The 23,577-nt window shown below is 36.8% G+C and overlaps 1 protein-coding gene across 8 annotated transcripts in view; it reads right to left on the reverse strand.

Annotated features, from left to right (window-relative positions):
* The window catches only part of LOC150099713 (OTU domain-containing protein 7B-like), a 258,534-nt gene that overhangs the window by 18,957 nt on the left and 216,000 nt on the right, over positions 1–23,577 (reverse strand). For all 8 annotated transcript variants that reach the window (XM_090403711.1, XM_090403710.1, XM_090403708.1 and 5 more), the window contains one exon: positions 5,013–5,137. In XM_090403711.1, coding sequence (XP_090259837.1) covers positions 5,013–5,137 — 125 coding nt within the window. The remainder of the gene's footprint in view (positions 1–5,012; positions 5,138–23,577) is intronic.

The raw sequence follows: 23,577 nt of genomic DNA on the forward strand, positions 1-23,577 counted from the left end.
CATTCTCTGACAATTTGATCACATCTAAAGCTCTCAATCCTCACATGCTCTCTTTACATGCAGCCTGAGATAGTTATCAAGAACTCAAGAAATTCATTTTCTTTATTCCCAAATGCTATTTTTTCATTCCAGTCTATACCACCATAATTAAAATCACCATGATAATTACCCTTCTTTGTTCACTAAATCCAAGTTGTCTATACATTTCTTCAACACCACCCTCCACATTCCCTGGCCTATAGCAATACCCAACTAAATATGTCTTCCTGTCAACTTCCACATTATACCACACTGCCTCGTAACCACTGCCACTATTTTCCTCTTTCATGTCTACCTTATGTGGACTTAATTCCCTGCTATGATCAGAAGCACTTCTCCTCCCTTCTTGCCCTTTCTATCCTCATGAAAAATACTATATCTTCCATTTCTATTCCCATTATGATATCATCTTCATTCAACCATGTTTCACTTATTCCAATGATATTGGGGCAAATAAACTCAACCACTGAAACCATTTCATCCCCTTTATTTCTGATACTTCTGACATTTGGAAACAAACACAGCAATTTATTTTTAGGTCTATAACTAGTCCTATCCACACCACTGGTTGGTTGTAATTTCCCCACCACACCCACCCTTGCCCAATCATCTTTATCACCACTTACTACATATATTCGCTCAGTCTCAACTTCCCTGCCCACATCACAATATACTCTATCTTCATAAACACATTCATTGCTACTTTCAACATCCACTGTCCCTACACCATGTCTCCCTGTTCACCTGGGCTCACTCTGTTTCCCTGTTCCTCTTGCAATTCTGTTCCCTCTTCTTCTCTCACATTATCGTTTCCACTGACAAGAACTTCTGTCTCTCCAATACCACCCTCCTGATCATTCACTTCATCTCTTAGTTTTCTCTTGCATTCACTTCATCTCTTAGATCTCTTGCATGCAGCACAATCTGTACTTCCATCTAGGAACACTTTCTCCAGTACACTCACTCCAAAGCCATTTAAATGCAGCCCATCCACCTGTATAATTCCATTCTTATCTCAAAGAGATGCAATACATCCACAAGCTGTATTCCCTTCTCCTCATACAGCTCAAGCTTAGCATACCATTCAAGATTCCAGCTCTCCATCTCAACTCATCATTGTCATACCTCGGCAACACACTGACAACCTTTCCCACTACACTGTTTTCTTTCACTCTTCAATAACTTCCTGATATTTGCCCTTACCTCCTTATGTCCACTTAAATTGTTTGAACCCACGACCACCATTAGTTTCCTCCTCATATCCAACACCTGAAACATCCTGTTCATTCTCCCTCCTAGATTGCAGACCTTATGGATTTGCTCATTATCTAATCCTCTAACTATGGCATATCCATACGTGGCTATCTTCGAATCACTTGTCACCTCTTTTATCCTTTTTTATATTCTTTTGCACCCTTTCATTAGTTTCCACTAAACGTCTCATATCACTCTGCATATTCCTCATTTCATTTTTAACAACTGTTTCATCAAAACTTACATTCTGACAATTTCATTGTCTGTCACTCCTGAAGCCTCACAACCTCTCATTCTGCTGCACCTCACTTCCATTTCCTCATTCATATTTTCTTTCACTCCCTTATCGCTAACGTTTCCTTCTACATTCTTTCTTTCGGTAACTTTCGCTTCTAGATTCTTGCTTTTGCTAAATTTCTCTTGTATATTCTTGCATTCTTTCACTCCCTCAGTTTCACTAGCTTTCATTTCATTTCTGTTTCTTTCATTTACGCCATCTTTTATCTTTTCAGTCTGTTTCGCATTCATTGCCTCATGGTCTAATAATATATTGCACTTCCTACAAATCCATACTCTGCCAAGCATACATATTACACTCACAACATTGAATCAATTTCAAAAAGTATTTCGTTAATGTTGCTTGATTTTTGTGGCACTCGCTTAGTCGTACTGGTAGACACCCGCATGGTTGACCTTGTGAGTACCGCCATTGTGTCCTGTTTAATAAATAATAAATCTAACAATTTAATAAAGCACACCTAAAATCATGCAGACACACTTCGTTCTCAAAAATAAATAGTACAACAGTAAAATTCAAGAAATATTACTGATTATATCAGTTGGGGCTACACCCGGAAGAGATACTTTTACTACTTGTATATAGAAAATATATGACTTCTGCATTAATTCAACCTTGGTATTCTCACCCCCCCACACACAAAATATGGTAAACTATAGCGCATTAGTACTACCAAATGACAATCTGGGAACACTGCTCTAGAAACCAAACATGAATTTTTTCAAGCCACTTTAATCTTCCAATAAGCAAGATGATATTGGTCTCACACCAAAAGATTCAGCTAGCATCTGAAGTCATTGAATAAACATTCATGCCTGTGGCAGGATTCAAACTTGCTACCTGTTGGTTGGAAAGAATATACTATCCAATTTGATAACCATGTTGTCTGCTAAAAAGAAACTAAATCTGCTGGGAAAATTCATCCTGCATCACAATAACACTCCACTTCTCTAAGTTTCACTGTATTAGGATTTTCTTCTATAAAATTTGACATTTGTGCCTTAACCCTCAGCAACCTTTTGGCTCTTTCATCATCTGAAGAGCTCCACAGGATTTCTTTCATTTTGAGAGAATTGGTATAATAATTTTCAAGATAGCATATCCCTCAATAAAGAGATTGCAGAGTGCTTTCAGGAATGGGTATAACCTGGCATGGTAGATAAATTATATTTGAAAAGGAGAATAAATTTCAAATAAATACTTTCGTTAATCAAGGATTTATTTATCAATTTACTTTACTGTTATTTGTAACAAAATTTTGTATCATTTCAAAACACTTCTCTCCAAATTTTAGTAAAGATTCCAGAGGGCAAAATGCCATCAAAATCGATCCAGATAGAGCATAATTGTTATTTGAGAGACCTACAGATAAACAAAAACAAATGTGACAGGTACTTCCATAATGTTGCAAAATGCATCTTAAAATAAAAGTAAATGAGATTTAAGCCATTTTGAGAAAAAAAAATTTCTGTCCTATGACCTTCAGCAAATACCTAAAGCATTACTTCTCAATACAAAAATTATAGCCTAGCTGCCTGGTTAAACATTTCTAGTATATGCTTTAACAGTCGATAAGCAAGAAAATTCATGCTGTTGACAATTTAGTGACATAGCACATACAGGGTGTTGGACAAAATAATAAAAAACACTTTTTATTATACATATTGTTATACATGTTTCTTTATTAATATGGTGCTGAACCACCTTTTGCTTTCAGTACAGCCTGATTTCTTCTTCTTGGAATGGACTCAAATAAGTTTTGAATAGTTTGGTGGAATTTTGTACCATTCTTCTTGAAGAACATCATCAAGTTCTTTTAAAGACATCGGAGATGAGAATTTGTTTCTTATTCTAATATCTCCAAAACTGACCAGAGTGGTTTGATAATGTTCAAATCTCGTGATTGTGAGGGCCAGGGAAGATGAAGTTCACTTTGCTTCAAACCACAACTCTACAAGTCCAAGCTGTGTGAATGGGGAAGGGCACTCTCTTGGAATACTGCATTGTTGTTTGGAAATAATGTTTGAATCATGGGATGCACTTCTTTATTATCCAAAATATCCAAATAATCGCTTGAAGTAATTCTGTCACGAAAAGTAATAATGGGACCAACAGAATACCATAATACTGATGCCCAGACCATCACAAAACTGCTCCCATGCTTTACTGTTGGAACCAAGTATTCTGGAGTGTGGGTCTCCTTAGGTGTTTTCTAAATGTAAACTCGTCCTGAAGGAAACAGCATGAAGGTTGACTCATCTGACCATATCACACGTTTCCAGTTTACTAATGTCCAAGTTTGATGGTCGTAACACCATTGTTTATGCATCTGAGAATTCTTTTCAGTAATCAGAAGTTTAGCGATTGTAGCTCCACTGTGAATAGTGGATTTATGAAGCTCACATCAGATAGTTTTTTGTGGAAACAGATTCTGCAAGATGAATATTCAGTTCCGCTGTTACCTGTGCTACAGTATTTCTATGATTTTTTGAAACAAATCCTTCTGTTTCTTTTTGATGATCTATGTATGCCAACATAATCTTATAAACTGTTGATCTCAATAAACCTAACAATGTGGCAGTTTTTGTCACTGTGCTCCAGCTAAACACACACACATCAATGATTTGTCCTCTTTCAAAGTCGGTCAAGTCGTCTCCCATTTTCAAAGTATCACTCAGTACAATCACTAATGCACTTGCATGTAAACAAAACAAAACAAGAACATTCAGTGCTGCCAGCAAAAGTTCTTTTCAACATAGCCAACAAATAAATTCTATTCCTAAATATCTTAGTGTTGCCATTATTTTCTCCAACTCCTGTATATGTTAAATTCATGCATTTTATCTCTATTATATAGTGAAACTTGTGGAGTATACATAACTAAAAATTCGCACGTATACCACAGTAATTAAATTTTAATAATATGTAGATATTTCGTCTTAAGTATCTTAAGACATCATCAGTACGGTTATTGCAAACATGCATTTTGAATGCATAGAAAAACCACCACTAGATATGGGAAGGACAGTGACTAAGTTTTATTACTTCTTCTAGCCAATTATGCATGTGGTTTATCAATTCAATGGTCCTTCCATGTGTGCTCCAAGTAGGATATCTAGTCTTGTGTATATCAGAGATGTATGATAATAGTAATCAAAATTTTCTTCTTATGCTATGAATTGTTGGGGATAACATGGAATTACCTTTGTTGGCTTTGGATGTTGTTATACCTTTATTTTTTATTTTGAAAACATTCCTCTATTAGTGTTATATTTCAAGTTGCTGTCACGAGGATTACAGCTATTTTTAAGTCTTTTGGTACTATCTAATGGATAGATACATATCTGTGTTTGATTTGTTAAGAAAATGTTTCACAATTTTCTTTAAACACTAACAGAAATGATATAACAAAAACATTTACCCTAGTGTAGGTTTTTCAGTTCCATTAGCCTTCAGATAAGGATGCAGTCTAGGTTCGGTAGATGCCATCTTCAGAAGACTCTGCCATTCCTTTTGCCATTCTTCTTCACAGTACACAAGACCTGCCTGAGCAATATATAAAGACTAGATCCATTTTGTTTAGCATAAGAAAATTCTGAAGGTAGAAGGAAAAGCAAAAATCTGTGCTTCATTAAATTTGAACAACCACTGTTCTTTTTATTTAAAGAAACATCTTTGAAATTATCTTTTAATTACAAATTTATCAGTAATTCGCATTCGACTGATAATAATAATAAAAAAAATAGCTGTTGAGGTTTGTAAAGTATGCAGTTACTCTGCTAAGAGAAACCTATAAAAGGAACAACGATAAAACTGTTAACACCGCAGTTCTGATAAAAAAGAAATGCATTTACATAATTTGTTATGAGGGATATGTATCCTGTTTACAAATCATAACTAAACTAAAATTAGGTGGAATTAATGAACAGGATTTTGAATGCATTTTAAATTCTGGAAGATAAGAAAATCTAGAAAGGAGAAAGTCCAAAAGACAACAGAAAATAGATGGGACAATTTCAGAGAGTATATAATGAGGTGGTGAAGCGACCATGTAGATATTAAGAAAGAAAAAGAGAACAAAGGAAGGTTAAAAAATAAAATGGATAGTATGGTAAGAGAAGTCCAGAAGGTTGCATAGGTAGACCAAACAGTGGATAACTGTATGAAGTGTTAAGAAAAATATGCATCAAGAGAAGGAAACAAGAAAAAATACAATACAGGATAAAAAGAGTATGCTTTTAACTGAGGATGATAGGACTCCTGAAAGATAGAGAGAGTACTTTGAAATTTTAAATGGAGAAACAAATGTGACTGACATGATAAATAATAGAATAATGGAAGAAATTCCTATAATTGTGGATTTAAATATTATTACTACTTCCCAGATATCTCTATGCAGTCAGTAGACAGACTCATCAAGGGAAGTCCAAAATATCAATATAGAAGTCAAAAATTTTGTAATTAAGCATAAAAAAAAAAACAATCTCTGATCTAGAGTATCTCATAATATGATAACATATGAGATACTCTGGATCAGAGATAACCATTTTACTACTTGTGTATATAGGAAATTTATGACTTCTGCATTGATTTATTAACCTTAGCGTCTCCCTGGGTCTAGCTCCCAATGATGAAACCTCAATAAGGGTTAAAACAAGTCTGGACAGTGACCTTTTCCATAATGTTTTCTGCATTATAGGTACTGAGGCAACTGATATGAAGTGAACAGCCTCTAGATGTAAGTAGGACTAGTCATGTAGATACTGCATGCACAACTTTTGCTTATGCATGGGTAAAAGATTAAAACAAGAATATAATTTCTTATTTAGTACAATAATATACCTAGAGCACATCAGTGCCATGTATGGGTAAGAAGGCACAAAAAAAAAAAAAAAAAAGAGAAAGAATTCATTAACATGAGAATGGCTCTTCCAAAGAAGAGAAATAGATGGAATGAAAGAGGAGGAACAGGTTCAAGTAAGTGGTGTTGAAAAGTAAATGGATGTTGACCAGCAGCTGCTCTTGTTCTTAGTTTTGGTAGAAAATGGAGGAATGATAGTAACCACTTTAGCAGTACATAGAAGAGCAGAGCATTATCTGTGAAAGTACCCACAGAAGAGGTACTTTCATGGATAATGCTCCGCTAAAGTAGTTACTATCACTCCACTTTCCTCCAAAACTATAAGAAAGATTAGTTGCTGGTCAACCACCATTTACCATATGGCACCAAATTTACCGAACTTCTTGCTTTACCATCAGTAAAGCTATGAATAGTTTTACTGATGACATAAGTCAGAAACTGAAAGTTCATGGTCAAGGGATTAGAGTGGATATCTGTGAGAGATGGGTCAGCAAACTGATTAGAATGCCCTCCATAATAAATTTAGTTTAATCCTTTATCCAAGTGCGAGCAAACAAAGTTTGCACCTGAAAGTATCTTCAGGACTGGGGTAAGGTGGTACCACCTATTATAAATTTATTATAGTCTAACCAAGTGAAAAATAAATTTTCAACATCTTTCTCTAAATCCAGAGTAATTTAATAAAATGGTGGCACACCATTTGGCAACTCCTTGATGACCTTGCTAATGCTTCTGCCTGGTATCTCCACTTGGGTCTGGCTCCCACTGAAGAGACCTCAATAAAGGTCGAAACTAGTCTGGGTAGTGGCCCTTCCCTTAATGCATAACATTATACATGTCTGCAAGGAGATGTGTTTTGCATTATGGGAGATACTGAGATAGGAGTGATGTTAGCTTGCTCCACCTTTGCAACGAGTTTCCCAGTGTTGTACCACCTTACCCCAGTCCTGAAGATACTTTCAGGCACAAACTTTGTTTGCTCACACTTGGATCAAGGATTAAACTAAATTTATTATAGTCTAACTAGAATGCCCTCCTCTGAATAGTACTGAGTAATTTTAGAGAGGCTTTAGGTGGTGCACCAGCCCAAAGTTGTGGTATTCCATCAGCAGTCAGCAGTATTCCATGATTTGGTGGATATGGAATTAATATATCATGTAGGCAGTTGTATAGGTAAAAAGTAGTGCTTTGAGTGGAAAAGTATACCAAGTTTTTTGGCAGCTTCTACAGCTGCCAAAAAACTTGGTATACTTTTCCACTTGTTATACCCAAGAAGAGAAATCTAATCATATTTGGATATTTGGGTATTATCAAAAGTAAATGGAAGAAACAAGACCTTTCTTGTGAGAAATTAATACTGTGTTTTAGTAGCACTATAGAAGTTCAAAAGTTATCCTCGCACCACTGAAGAACAGCAAGGGGATCACAGTTTAGTACACAGATTATGGAAGTGTAGGCTTCTTATGACTGGACACTAAGGTTTGTCAAATGAAAAAGAGGAATAAGGTGTATAGTCATCAGTAAAGCTATGAATAGTTTTTACTGATAACAATAATACTATCCATAGCATTACTGATGATGAAGTCCTTCTGCGTGACAGTACAGAGCCATGGGGTACTTGTGCATAACTTGGAAATCTGACAAGAGGACATCTATCAAGGCACTATCAAGAGTCCAGTGACCAAATTTCGAAAGGTAGAAGGCTTACCACAGGATGGTAGTTTGCTGAGTAGGCCTCTGTGCCAGACCTGATGAAATGCCTTTGAAATATCAAGATCATGAATTTTTCCAATCTTTTCATGGCTCGAGTCCAAAGGTAAGTAGCGAAGGCTAGAAACTTAGTGAGATTCTTAAATACATGTATTCACAAGAATAAAGAATAATAAGTTTTACTATTGCACCTACTCCAAAGATCCTGAAAAGATAGGTTTAGACTCAACATTCTTCCCCATCAATGAAATCTCCCACTCATTACCATCCACAAAAGATAAACATTACCCCGCCCCCTCTCTCTCTCTCTTTCCTTCCTTCCCTGACATTCACCAGGGAGGAAGCTGTTTACTGTGAGTGCCTCCACTTGTACTTTGGACAAATAGGATGTTTAGTTGAAAAATGACTACAAAAACATCTATCTTATATTAACAGCAATAAACTTGAAAAACCTAATTTTGCTCAGCATGGAGTGGACACTGATCACTAACACTAATCTGGTCCAATACTCACCTTTTTACATCACTGTGTTTAGCGTTTGAGGATATTTAAAGTGAGAGAGAGAGCTGAAGCACTTCTACACCATCCAAATTTAAACTGGAATGACTAACTATCCACTTCCAATATTTGGGAGAGTTTCATCCTCATGACAAAAAATAGTGTGCTCTCCCTCCCCCACCCTTTTTTATTTTACTTTTTTAATAAAATGCTGTCATTCAATCATTTTAATTTTAGCCTTATTTCATTTCATTTGTAACCACCCATATGGTGGAACCCAGCACATGGCTCAAACTTGCAAAAATAGGATTAACATTCCTTGTTGTAGCTTCACCTTGTGATTATGCCGATACACTGATGATGGTCTGTTAATTTCTGGATGAAATGTTTGCAACAATAAAAAATCATTGTTCTTTATTCTTGTGAATACATGGGTATAATAATCTTTACTATGTTACAAGTGCCAATAAAAAAACTCAGTAGAATATGAGCTGTGGATCAAGAGTGGCAAAATCCATACTACTACTACTACTACTATTCACATTATAATTAGCTGGTGTAAAAGTTGACTGTTGATCTCCATGATTTCTGAGAGAATTGAGGGCAACTGGATAGTACTTTTTTTTGGTTCACTTTTATCACCTATTTCTGGAATGGGCTGAAGGTAGGCTTGTATCTTGTAGGATAAACCACTCAAGTAAAAAAAAAATAAAAAAAAAAAAAACTGAATAGGCAATATAGAATAGGTAGTAATTCTGGAGCACAAGTTTTTAGCTCAACAAGGAGGAGACATCATTAGGAGTAGATGTCTTGTTCATGTCCAAGTTATTCAGGATTCTTCTGATTTCTTTCTGGCATGGCCACATGGAGTGATCAATTCTTAGTAAAATAGGGAGATACTTTGACTTGTCATCACTGCAGAAACTGGAAGAGAAGAATGATGGAAGTATATAAGCCTTAACTTTGGGTGAGATTCCATGTGGCCATGCCAAAAAGAAATCAGAAAAATCCTGAATAACTTAGACACAAACAAGACATCTACTCCTACAGTACTATAGTACAGTATCTGGATGTGAGACAGTAGAAACATGGATGGATGGACAAAAGTTGCACCCAATGGTCTTGTGAAGGGACTTGAAGGCTTAACTACCATTTGAACAGGACGCAAGTTTCTAGCATATGGTTCTTTCAAAATTGAATATGGACTTTTCGATAGCTCATTTCTGCAGCTGTTGTAAGCTGCTATGTGGCTAAATGTAAGACTGGAATTTTGGTCTTGAACTGTATGTATGAGTACTGACTGTCACTGATCATGAAGCAAAAGAAACAGCGATACAGTTGATATTATGACCTATCATGAAGCAGGTGAACAAAAAACCACAACTTATTTCCTTAAGTCCCAGCTTGCAGGAGCAGGGTACTTTATAAACTCTAGGCATTGAGAAAGGAGGGAGCTGATCTTTGGTAGAACAGATAAGGGTAGCAAGTTTGCAGTGGGGCTTAAATGCCATGTGGAGGTTGTACTTTTTTAAGGTCTTGGCTATTTTTTCCGATGTGCCACAGACGTAGGGTATGGTGGTGGTATTTCTGAACTCCTTCTGAAGAGATGGCTGGGGAATGGGAGAGGAACTGATTATAACTGATTAATTGAGAAAGGTGTTGAGTATATGGTTGAGTTTGGTTGAAAGGCAGTTCCACTGGAACAAAGATTGTGGGCTCTCTCTTGGTTAGAGTTTTAATAATGCCATATTGTTAAGCTGGGTGGTGGTGGTGGGAGAGTTTATGCATGTATCTGCCTGTGTGCTTAGGTTTTCTATATACAGTGAAGGAAAGTGTATCATTACGAAGGAGTGTAACTAAGGTGTATAGGAATGGTAAACTATTGTTATTTTCCTTTTCCATCATAAACTGGATTCTTGGATGTAGGCTGTTGACTGAGGAAGGAGTCTAATGTGTCTGGCCATGAGGCCAAATAGAAAACACATCATCTACGTATCTTAGCCAGATAGAAGGTTTGAGAGGGGCTGAGTCTATGGCTCATTTTTCAAAATTTTCCATATAAAAAATTGGCAAGAGAGAAAGGAACCCATGGCAGTTCCCTCTATGTAAATTTTGTTCTCTTCCAAGAAAAATAACCAGAATTGATGGCAAAGGAAAATATTGGGTTGGCATATAAGTTCGTTCGGTTTACACGTCAGGACAAGTTTACGCCACTTCACCTGTCGTTTTCAACTGCGCAGTTGAAAGGCGACATTTCACATAACCTTTCAGTGAATTTTCATTCGACCTACTTCAGTTGCGTGGGTGTAACATATTTTTAGAAATAGAAGGAAATAACATACATTAGATAAAGAAAATAACACAAGGAAATAATGAAATAATGTTGGAAATAAGGAAATAACGTACAATAGATCTAAGATGTCAGAAGGAAAAACGTTTTCCAAGAGTGTTAAGGTATCTTAAGGAAATACTGGTAAACAGTGAAGTGATGTCAAAGCTTACCAATGTCTGTATTATTTAAAATTAGATTTTCTATCAGGGTTTTAAAATGGGTAGAGTTTTTTTATATAGGATGTGGTAAGTCCAATGAGGAGAGTCAGAGAGTCTAATGCACCATGCTACAAACTGTCATAGCAGCTGTCAAACTGTCAGCTGCTTTGACCATTTATAGCATAGTGCATTAGTGGCGTCTACTATAGGTCTTAGGGGGGAATTAGATTTGTGGATTTTTGGTAAACTGTATATTCAGGGGAATGAGAACAGAAAAGTTTGAGTTATTTTGTAATGTCCAGGGATCAGGAGGATACTTTTTTAAGCAAGTTTTTTAATTTTTTAACTTGTGTTTTTGTGAGATCATGTTCTACTGGAATGTAGGTAGAGCGATCTCGGAGGATAATCTCCATTTTTCAATTTTATTCCATGGCATTACCCTTATCCACTCTGGTGATGACAATGTGATGGTAATATTGGAAGTATTAAAATCAGTTTTAATCCTTTCCAAGTGCTGTATACAGTCCATTAAGCCTCCAATATGATAAGTAAATGTCACTTACACAGTCTCCTCTTCTTCTTCTGCAGCTTCTCCCACTTAAGTGGGGTCACTGTTCATAATGAGTCTCCTCCACACCTTCCTGTCTTGGGCTGTCACCACATCCAAGTTCTTCATCCTCAAGTCCTCTTCTACCAGCTCCCTCCATCTCTTCTTTGGCCGCCCACGCTTCCACCTTCCTTGCACATCCATCTGCATGACCCTTCTTCCCACATATTCGTCCTCCCTCCTCATCACATGACCAAACCATCTCAACCTTGCCTCCTTATCTTCGCTCCTAAGTTCATAACTTTCACTGTTCCCCTCACATAGTCATTTCTCAGACGATCCTTTCTGGTCACATTGCACATCCACCCAAGCATTTTCATCTCTGCTACCTCCATCCTGCTGATGTTATTTTTCCTCAGGGCCACAGTTTCCATAGCATACATCATAGCTGGCCTCAATACTGTCCTATAGATTTTGCCTTTCAGATTGATCGGCACCCTCTTATTGCATAACACTCCAGCCATCTCCCTCCAGTTCCTCCAACCCGCTTGTATCCTGCATCCCACTTCCTTCTCAGCTCCTCCATCTTCTTCCACTGTTGAACCTAAGTATCTAAAGTCTCTCACCTTCCTGATGACATTTCCTTCCAGCTCCAGATCTGTCTCCTGTCTGCCACCCACTGTGCAACACATATACTCTGTCTTACTTCTGCTCAGTCTCGTACCTCTCTTCCAGTACCTTTTTCCATCTTTCCAGTTTAGTTCCCGCTTCTTCTCTTGAATCTGCACACAGCAAGATGTCATCTGCATACAACATTGTCCAAGGCACATCTTCTCTCACCTCCTCTGTTACCACTTCCATCACAATATTAAACAGAAACGGACTTAATGCTGACCCTTGATGCAAGCCAACTGTTACTTGAAAACTTTCTGTCTGTCCCAGACAGGTCCGAACACTTGTCTTCACATTTCTGTACATTTCCCGCACCAACCTGACATATTTCTCCGGAACCTTCTTCTCCCTCAGACACCTCCAGACTTCTTGCCTTGGCACTCTATTGTATGCTTTCTCCAGATCAATAAATGCCAGATGTAGCTCCCTTTGTTTCTCTCGATACTTTTCCACCATCTGCCGTAACCCAAAAATAGCATCTGTTGTTGATCTACCAGGCATGGAGCCAAATTGTTCCTTTGCAATCTCCACCTCCTTCCTCAATCTACCATCAAGAACCCTTTCTAGGATTTTCATTGTGGAAAGTGTAGGTCATGAAAGTCACTTACACAGTACATATGCAAAATACTTGGTCATGTACATTAGCACATGTTCCAGGAAACTATTTAAGAATGCTACTGGTCAGCAATTATCAACATTGATCACAATGGGAAAAACAAAGGATACCTTGGAGTTTGATAAAGGGTGTATTGTTTTCAAAATCATGGCTACATTGGAGCCATGATTTTGAAAACGGATCCGACTGGTTTCTCAAAAGGTGAGATATCTCAGGTATTTAATTAGTGGAAAAATAACCCACATTGCTTGTCTAAGAGGCATAACTGTGGTCCTAAGACAGCCTGTCAGGAACAAGATCACAGTTGTCTGAGGAGGCCTGAATGGACAAACAGAACTTTCTGCGTGCAATAAATGACCACCAAAGCATTTAATGAAGGCTATTCCCAACCTATATCTCATTGAACTATGTGCAGAGAATTGAAGAGGATTGGTATCGACAGTTGCATGCCTATACAGAACCCAATGATTTCTGTGAAGAACTGGAAAGTTCATCCAGTGGTGTCAGAAACACTGTGACTGGACACTAGAAGAAAGTCCAACAAGTCATGATACACCTTGTCCTGTACCGACGGTAGGAAAAGAGTTGGATAGGAGCTTTCATGAAGCAATGAACCTAGCTTGCCTTGTAAACAGAACTCAAGGTTCCAGAAGTGGTGTCATGGTGTGGGTCATGTTCTGCTGGTACGGAATGGGACACTTGATATTGCTGAAAGTGTCAGGTATCCTCCAAGGAATATCTGAGCATTGTTGCCAATTAAGTCCATCCTGCAATGTTGACTTTTTATCCAGTGGGTGACTTTGTTTCATGGACGACAACACTACCCATCATGCAAAAATTGTTCAGCAGTGGTTCAGCAAGCATGACAGGGACTTCCACCATCTTCCATGGCCACCACAAAGAACCCATTGAGAATATATGGAAAATGTTAGAAAAACATACCCCAAAGCAAAGTCCTCTTCTGTGCCAAAAATTAAATCTGAGCCAATTAAAGGACTGTCTGGTGAACACCTGGTATGTTGCAGAGATAGAGGCATAACTGTCCAGAGGCCTTGTGCTGTAATTTGAGCTAAAGGAGATCCAACACAGCAGTAAATAAAAGCTTCTGATTCAGTGGCCAGTATGTGTAGTTTACAAAGGAATCCAAAGTATATTGTCCATGAGGCCAAATGGCAAACATATCATCAACAAAACATAACCACACTAAGGATTTGAAAGTAGCATGGCAAGTACGTTGTTTTCAAGGTGTTCCATGTAAAACTTAACTAAAGGAGAGGAGAAAAGGGGAACCCACTGTAGTGCCATTAATATGTTTGTAGATTCCTTGCCAAGTAAAGTAACCTGCATCACATAGTAAATTTGAATAATTCATAATGTACTATTCATAAGGCAGTATCTGGCACGAGTAATGTATAACTACATACCAAGGGTTAAGCGAGTAAACAGAATAGGAGCAAAATTGATGAGCAGTGAAATCAAGCAAGCTGTGTTGGGAAAAGAAAATGCTATGGAGGAGGTACAAGACAGTTGGTGGTGATCAGATCTGCACGAAGAGCATAAAGTGCATGCTAAGAAGGTGACGAACATGATAAAAAAAAAAAGAAAAGAAAGTATAACTGCATAAAAAGAAGTCTGTATAATTGCAGTTGCAGTCAAGGTGTTGGAGAAATGGGTTAGGAATAGAATACAAGATTGGGTTCTTGGACATAGTATTCTTTATGATGGTCAGCATGGATTTTGAAAGGTCTTGTTTTAGCCTTACCTGCATTTTATGACAAGGTGACGAGTGTGTTAGATAAGGGAAAATCATATATATGGTGATTTTTTGGACTTTGCAAAAGTGTTTAGATTACCACATGATAAGTTGGTGTACAAGCTGCAGATGATGGGAATAGATAGTATATTGATTAGCTGGATTAGAGATTGGCTATCTGAATGATACCAGCAAGTTGTGTATGATGGAGTAGTATCTCAAAAAAGGAGAGTAACTAGTGGCATGCCCCAGGGTTCTGTTATTGGGCCCCTACTGTTTAACTCATTTTTAATGATATATCAGCAGAATGACTGGAGATCTTCAGTTGTTTACTGATGATGTGCATTTGGGAGATTTATAAGTAGCACCACCGATATTAATTCCCTTCATGAAAGATATGGACTTTTGACTTGCAAAGGAGTGGAGTTGTAGTTTTAATATTAATAAGTGCAATGTGTTGCATTTTGGAGTGCAGAAATATACAGCTGTGTACTATATTGATGGTGCTGTACTGCAGGAAGTGGATGAGATTTGAGATTTAGGAGTAATGGTTGACAGTAGACTGAAGTATAGAGGGCATATTGTAAGTGTTGCAAAGACTGCACATTGCAGTGCCACTATGATATGAAGTACTCTAACATGTAGGAATAAGGAGATGGTTGTATGATTCTATAAAGCACTGATCAGGCCACACATGGACTACTGTGCTTAGATTTGGTACCTGGTTTTCAATGTGATGTGGAAACAATGGAGAGGGTTCAGAGAAGCATAGCTAAAACAAGACTCTGGAATGCTGGCTATGAAGAGAGGTTGAAGAAATGTGGATTGCAGATTTAAACTAAAGTCCATCCCTGGAAGTTGTGTAAGAGTGTGGTGAAGAGGGAGTATAAGGAGTAGATTTTTTACATGGAGAATTGTCAGTGAATGGAATGCATTACTGGAATACGTTGTTATTGCAGGGAGTGTTAAGGATTTTAAGATTCAGTAAGATAGATATCTTGTCCGTTGAATGAATCTCCCAGATGAGTCTGCTGACTTCATAGAGGGTGTATAATAATAAGATATCAAAGGAGAAGTTAATTTATTAAATCAAGAGTATCTGTTAGTGGTATATTAGTAAATAAGGACGTGACATCAAAACTAACCATTATGTCTGAATTTTTCAGGATGTAATTTTTTTACTAGTGATTTGAAATGGACATAATTTTATGCAAGTAGAGGAGTTATCGGTGGTGGTGAGTAGAGGAGGCCAACTTGTAAAGTTGCTAAACAGTTAGTTAAGGTGACTTAACTAACTGTTTAGCAACTTTACAAGTTGGCCTGTCTATACCAAGTGTCAGCAATATGTGGCTCTCTGAACATATAACTGTAGCTCTAACTTTTATGCTAAAAATACAAATGCATGCTGCAAACACTTCTCAGTTTAGCTTGCCTGAATATCACAAGCAGAGCACACATGCTGCAAGGTGGTGAAGGTTAATCATTGTAGCTGTGGCAAATATAAAACAGTTAAAACAGAGCAAAATAATATCCATGTTATTTATGGACAGCAATAGATGAACTGAAAAAGCAAGTCCAAAGTGTGTTTGATGAGTGGAGAGAGTAGCTGACCAGATACGTATATAAATTTGAAAATATTTGCATTTAGACTTTTCTCAGTTTTTGGTTCGATGTATTTCTGCGAGCAAATATTTTAAAAAATGAACTATATTAAAAATAAATCAAGAAACTGTCTGAACAATAGGTCTTGATCTATGATTTGGTAAGTGGAATTGTCATCTAGGACAGTGGTGGCGAACCTTTTTATGTGCACGTGCCAAAAATTTACAAATAGAGTTGCTGACATGCCAGGCAGTTTTCAATAGGGGAAAAATTAATAGAAAATTAATCTAACTTTATTTATTTATAATTTTATAAATAATATTTTATTTTATTTATATTATTTATTTATATATAAATTTATAATATTATTCAGTGTAAAATTGATTATTGTATTTTAAAGTGATTTTAATGATGTTAGTTTGGAAAAAAAAAAGGAGTGAGAAAAATATTTATGCATTGTAACTCACCATAGAAGTCAGCTGAGCAGGGGAAGCAGCAGAAGGATGTCGACTTGTTGGCGAAACGTTTACTGTATTTACTCAAATATAACTTGCCCTCATGTATAACTCGCATCCGTGATTTTACTTTACGAAAAAAAGACATTAAAAAGTTTTGCATATACCTCGCACACGAAAAATGTTTAAACATGTTCATGTTGAGGCAATAGTAACTCACTTCCTGCAGTTAACAACATGCCTTCCCCAACAGCCATTATACTGCAGATGCAAGAAAAACAAGTAGTTTTATCAGTGGTTAAATTCAGCCAGGGCTAGGCCCGGAACATTTTTCTGTTTTGCGACTTTTCTCCCTTTACGGTAATTAAGCCTAACCTGAAACAGACAGCAATGGCAGGTTATTAAGACGTGCATATGTTTGGTGCGATATTAACAAAAAAATCACGCGACGGAAAGATAAAAGCAAGTTGAGTTGAAATGCTAACTGTCTTCAACGGAATTCCATAATATGTGAAACTGCCATAACAACATTCACTATGTATATATTTATTAGTTTTAACACGTTTACGAATTTTAACACATTTGGTTGAATTTTATTGCTGTTGAGCAAAGTGACATACATCTAATTAATAACAATAGTTTTTAGTTAGATACTACTTTTGCCAGTGCAGCATATGGTTTTCTTGAGTCTATGCAGTATAGTTTCTGTGTGAGGGGATTTGGTGTGATTCATTCATTAATGTTGTTTTTGTCATTTTTAGTGTTGTCTTTAATTGCACTATTTGTTGAGAAATATGTTACACAGAGTGCTTGTACTTTATTCACTGACTTAATAAAAGTACTCGTTTTTCTTGCCTCTGCAGTATAGTGGCTATTGGGGAGGGGGTGTTGTTTACCGTGGGAGCAAGTTACTATCACCCTGAACGTGTTTAAGCTTTTTTCATGTGTAAGGTATATGCAAAAATTTTTAATTTTTTTTTCGAAAAGTAAAATCAGGGGTGCAAGTTATATGCAAGGGCGAGTTATATTCAAGTAAATATGGTATTTCAACTATGGATAAGTACATTGGTACCTTCTTTAAATGGAAAAATAGCTCGGCTGACAGTGATAATACAAAACGAGTTTGTAACGTGTAGTTTTTGAATAGAAAGAGGCCTGTAACGAATCCACAGAAACACAGAATTCCCATCAGTTGCAATGCAATAATATTAATACACTGAACAAAAAGTAAGATTTGCTGTCTTGCTGGACACTCGACCAGTGGATCGCATTCAAAGGTAACAATTGGTTATTTTGTAGGAACATTTTTCTGTTTTGTGACTTTTCTCCCTTTATGGTAATTATGCCTACATTATCGTGTTATTATTCAACAATTGTTTACAGTTTTGAATGTGTATATAAAGTCAATATCAACAGTCGCCTGATTACAAATGCGTGATGAAAGGGAAGGGAGGTTTGGAGCTTCCCCGGATAGCTTCAAAGGTAAATACAATTGGCTATTTTGTATAGGGCTCCGGAACCTATTCATTTAGAATTTAACCACCGAGTTTTATCGTATCCCTAAATAAGGTACAGAGATCTTTGCAGTCTGTGTAATATATTTCTCAACAAATAGTGAAATTACAGACAACTGGAATAAAAACGGTGCTAACTAATGAATCACATGTCCCCTCTCACAGAAACTATGCTGTATACACTCAAGCAAAACCATATGTTGCACCGGAAACACAGTATCTAACTAAAAATAAACTATTGTCCAATTTTTCAATTACATGAAATAAATATTTGTTTTATTGCATTTGCAATTCTTGATGTCATTATGACAAATCACAAAAGCTAATTTCAAATAAAATTCTACCAAGAACTGAAACATGCCATATAATGCATGTGTGAGTTCGTCTGCCAGCTCAAACAATAAAATTTAACCAAGGGTTGAAACTTTGTGTGAATTGAGCCCGCCAGTAATGAGAAGTTCCGTCAGAAAGATAAAGGGCACCTCGTTGTGAATGTGTTAAAACTAAGATATATAGAGTGAATGTTGTTATGACAGTTTCAGATGTTATGGAATTCAGTTGAAGAGAATTAGCATTTCAACTCAACAATTGTCGGTTGCCTTTGGGTCGCACGATCTTTTGTTAATACCGCACCAATCATATGCATTCTCTCATGTAAAACAAAATTTAACTCGTACGCATTGTAATTAAAAAAAAAAGGTCGAATAATTTAGAAGAGTATAAAAGGATATCACCTATAAATCGTTGACGTGCCAGAAAAATTCTTAGACGTGCCACAGGTTCGCCACCTAGGATCTAGGAGATCCTAGATTTCTTGTTTAATTGTCTCGATTCATGATAATGATAGCATTACTCCTGTCAGCTTTAGTAGTGTTCAACAGAGCATGATTTCCCATATTTTTGTTCATCATCAATATTTTTATTCTTATATAAATTTTTTTAAAGCAGCTATTTCTTTCTGTGGCATAATACTTTTAGATGGTTTAGATTTAGTTGGGATGCCTGCTACGTCTAAATGAATGCTATTGAATTGCAGGTGGAAGATTGTTGATACCTTGTTCATCATAATGTCTAGTTTTGGAACTTGTTTAGGTACAATAGTGAAGTTATGACCTCAACAACAGCTTGGAATCAAGCTTATGTGAGTACTGCTCAAGAATGTATAGTGGTGTGAGAGATGAGGTGGGGAGTTGGAGTGGCAGAGAGAGAGAGACAGTAAAAGGAGAGTGAATGAGAGGAATCACAGCTAAGAGGTAGCATGGGTAGGATTGGTTAAGAAATAAAAATTGCTGTGTTTATTTACCCAAAAATTGTTGGAATAAGTGAAACAAGGTTAGATAAAGATATCCAAATGGGAACAGAAATGAAGGGGTACAATGCTTTTTTTGTGAAGAAAAGGTGGACGTTCTCTTGATGACAGAAAGAGAATTATTCCTTGGTAATAGTTTTGAGGTAGTATGGGATAGGGTGGAGATTGACATGAGATAATTAGTTAGTTGTTATAAACAGAGAATGTGTATCGTGGAGATGAAGAAATGCATAGGGAATTTGTTAGTGAACAAGGGAAGGGTGATCATTATGGATGATTTTAATTAAGGTAACAGATTGGAATGAAGAGACAGCATCTGAAAAGTAAATGCATTTCTTTAAGTAGAAGGTTCTGTGGAGGCAGCACAAGTAAATAAAAGCATTAGTCAGTTGCTTGAAGAGTTCAAACAGCAGGCCAGAAAGGTGACCCATTTGGTAAGGATAGCAAAAGTGAAGTATGAGCAGAAATTAGCAATTCATGCCAGAAAAAATCCTAGAAAGTTCTTTCAATGTCTGACAAGTAGAACAAAGAATGATTACAGTACAATGATGTTAACAGATGGAAATAGTAGATTGGTAACCACTGAAGAGAACATAATCTAGAGTATTCAGTGAACAATTTATCAAGATATTTCCATACTTATTAGTGACATCATGAGAGGCTCAAGTGTAGAAGAAATGGGAGAGGATAGACTGCTGGTCAGTGAGCAAGAAATATGAGGAATTAAGGAAACGATATCAACAAGATGGTATGAAATATCACCATTTATCTTAAGAGAATATTTCAAGTAGTTTAACAAGTATTTCAACATCCCAAAGGAATGGAAAGAGGGTAAAATTGTTCCAATTCACAAAGGTGGTGATAACACTGAGGCTACAAACTGCAGGGTAATCTGGAGTTATGATTAAGGTGATGAAAAGTGAATATGAGAGCTAGGATAGATACAGAAGTAGGTATTTCATGTTTTACCATTTGACAAAGTAATGAATACACTTAAGGAAAGAGATGTGCATAGAGTGGCATATTTAGATTATGAAAAGGTTTCAACAGACTGCCACATGACAAGCTGTTAATGAAATTGGAACAGATGGGATCAGATACTAGATTAGTGAGTTGGATAAGTGATTGGCTGTCAGATAGGTATCACCAAGTTGTGTATAGAGGCAGGGGGGGGTGCAGTATCCCCAAAACAAAAGTCACTAGTGGTGTGGTGCAGAGGAATGTTTTTGGAGCCATTATTATTTAACTTGTATATTAATGATGTGGGAAAGATTTAAATGGAGATATGCAACTCTTTGCAGATGATGCAAAACTGAGAAGAACAATGAGAAGTTAAGCAGATATGGCCTTACAGGGGGATCTGAATAGATTGCATGAATGGATTATATGAATGTGCAAGTGAGTGAAAATGTTAGTTCAGTGTTAAAAAGTGTGAGGCAAGGATGGGATGCAAAGAACCTGCTTCTTATTACCCATTCTATGAAAAATTTCTTCCACATTAAAAATATTGATGCGCATGTCTCAATCATATCTGCTCCCATTAACAAGGCTCTGTAAATTGTATTCCTCAATCTGTCTTCATACCCCACATTCCAAGACCAGATACCATATTAGCCATCTTTTCTAGACCCATTCTTATATCACCAAGAAAACAAGGTGATAAATCTATACACAGCATTCCACATGAGGCCTGATGAAGACAATATGCAATGGAACCATAACTTCTTTATTTCTGCAAGTCAAGTCTGCATCATTACCATAATCTAATATGATTACTTCACATCTTGTGCATTAACCTCTAAACTTCAGCTCCCTGTTCACAACTCCCTGACCTCTCATATACTCTACTCTCTTCAAAATTTTCCCACCAAGGTATACATACTATGGTGGGGATCTGATGCTAATAATATATTCAGCTCATCCAAAAAGAAGATAAAATTCAGTAATCATCTTAATGCCATCACCAATAACTTACACACTAGCAGATCTCTTAGCCATTTTTACCCACCTTTGGATAGAAGACATGGAAAGGTTTGAAGAAACTTTTGGAGAAACCAGAGCATTTGATCAGATCTGGTATAGAAGTATACTTATCAAACTGTCATTCTCTGGTCTGCTTTCCATTCTTTGCAATTGGGTTTCCTGTTTCCTCATGGTTCCTTATTACCTGTTGTGATAGATGGATTTTTAATATCACTAGCATACATGAGAAGCCAAACATTAGAAGGAAGGCTGTTTCAGATAAAGGAGGAGGTGATTTGACTTTATCATCTCTGTAGGAGATGGATGAGAAGAATTATGCCAGATGGTCAGTCATATCCTTAAGTGATCTTGCAGTGCACCCTTTTGGGTGAGAAAGATGTGGAAGCACAGATATCCAAAAGTTATGTCCAAATGGTTTTGCAAGGGGAGGATAAGAAAGTACACCTGCCAATGGTACAGGTGGCAAGCTTTCTACATTTAGCCCTATCAAAGTGTATAAGCCTTAGCTTTTTAATGGTAATTAAGATACAACCCAAGTTAATATTATAAGCTTCAGTATAGGTTATGAATGAAACTAGAGCTTTTGTCTCAAGTCACTTATGATAAACTGTTATCTTTTCTTGGACTGTCTGACACATCTTTTGGAAACCATGGCTTAGTTATAGGAATTTTGAAAAGAGTGAGGAATGAAAGCCCTCCATTCCAACATGGATAATTTCTGTAACAAGATCACAACAAGTATTTGAATCTGAAGTATGGAAACATTTACTCCTTCTTTCACCATGGAAAGGAAGAGTAAATGGCATGGAGATCTTCACACTTAGTATTGTTGTAGTGCCAAACTACACACAATTGTGAATGACTGAGGAGAGAAAGAAGAAACTTGATTTGATGAGATTGTGATCTGAATTACCAAGAGGAGCAGTCATCTCAATAGTGTACTTGGAAGGAAAACTACTTAAGAAAAGATCCAGTGTTCAGTGAGTGGAGAAGATTGTCAGGGATTATGGTTGGAAGATTATTTGTTTTAAATTGTTACTTACAGCAAATACCTCTGCAGCTCTTCAAGCTTGGTCAGTGAAATTTGAAAAAGGGAGCCAGTTAGAGTAACCAAGGAAGATGACTTGGCTGTTAGGGAATTTGGAAGGTATGTAAATCAAGCTTCAAGAAGTTAAAGAGGTCAGAATGATTTTCAGAATTAGGGAATGATAAAGAGTGCAGATGAATGAGATAGTAAAATCTTCAGCTACAGAGGGTCACAAAAAGGGGATATTTGAGATTAAGCATCTTCTGGCAAAGAATATTGGACTGCTTAAAAGCACAGTACCACCTTTCTGATGAAAGGAATCATAAAAGACACAGTAAAGATGGGCTGTGGTTGTTGTGGTAGAAATTTAAGGTTAATTCAAAAATCAGATCACGTGTGGATACCTGCAGGTGATAATGTACACCATTTAAGTTGGCATTTATACCACGAATGTCAGTGAAGTGAATGCGGAAGTTTTTTTTTTTTTTTTTTTGTAAGGCTTAAGTTTTTGAATTTTTAGGGGAACATTCTAGGGAAGATTAACTGTTTAATTTAAATGCAATAACACTACATCTATTTAAGGTTTACTTTCAGGCTGGTATTTATGGTGAACAGAAAAAAATCAAGGGAACATATGACAAGATGAAATACTTTTAGACTTATCAGTTATGCAGAGAAGAATCTTGATGCCTCATTGAGATACAACCCAGCAGCAGAGCTATCAGAGATTGTGCACCAGCTGATCATGAAGCCCCCAAAACATGTCACCATCTGATTCAGTCCTGTATAGTATCTGGTGACCAGGCTGCAAAACTGCTATATCCTGAAAGATGACTTCCACTCTTCAGATTTCCTTACCAATGCCCAAATACCCAAGCAATTTCTCTTTCACATTAATAACCTCTCACTGACCTCTAATCCTACTCAGTTTTGCTGATGGCACTGCACT

The sequence above is a fragment of the Typopeltis vanoorti genome, chromosome 14 (genome assembly GCF_054136105.1).
Source record: "Typopeltis vanoorti isolate ZY-2024b chromosome 14, IOZ_Tvanoo_1.0, whole genome shotgun sequence".
In the NCBI taxonomy this organism is placed as follows: domain Eukaryota; kingdom Metazoa; phylum Arthropoda; class Arachnida; order Uropygi; family Thelyphonidae; genus Typopeltis; species Typopeltis vanoorti.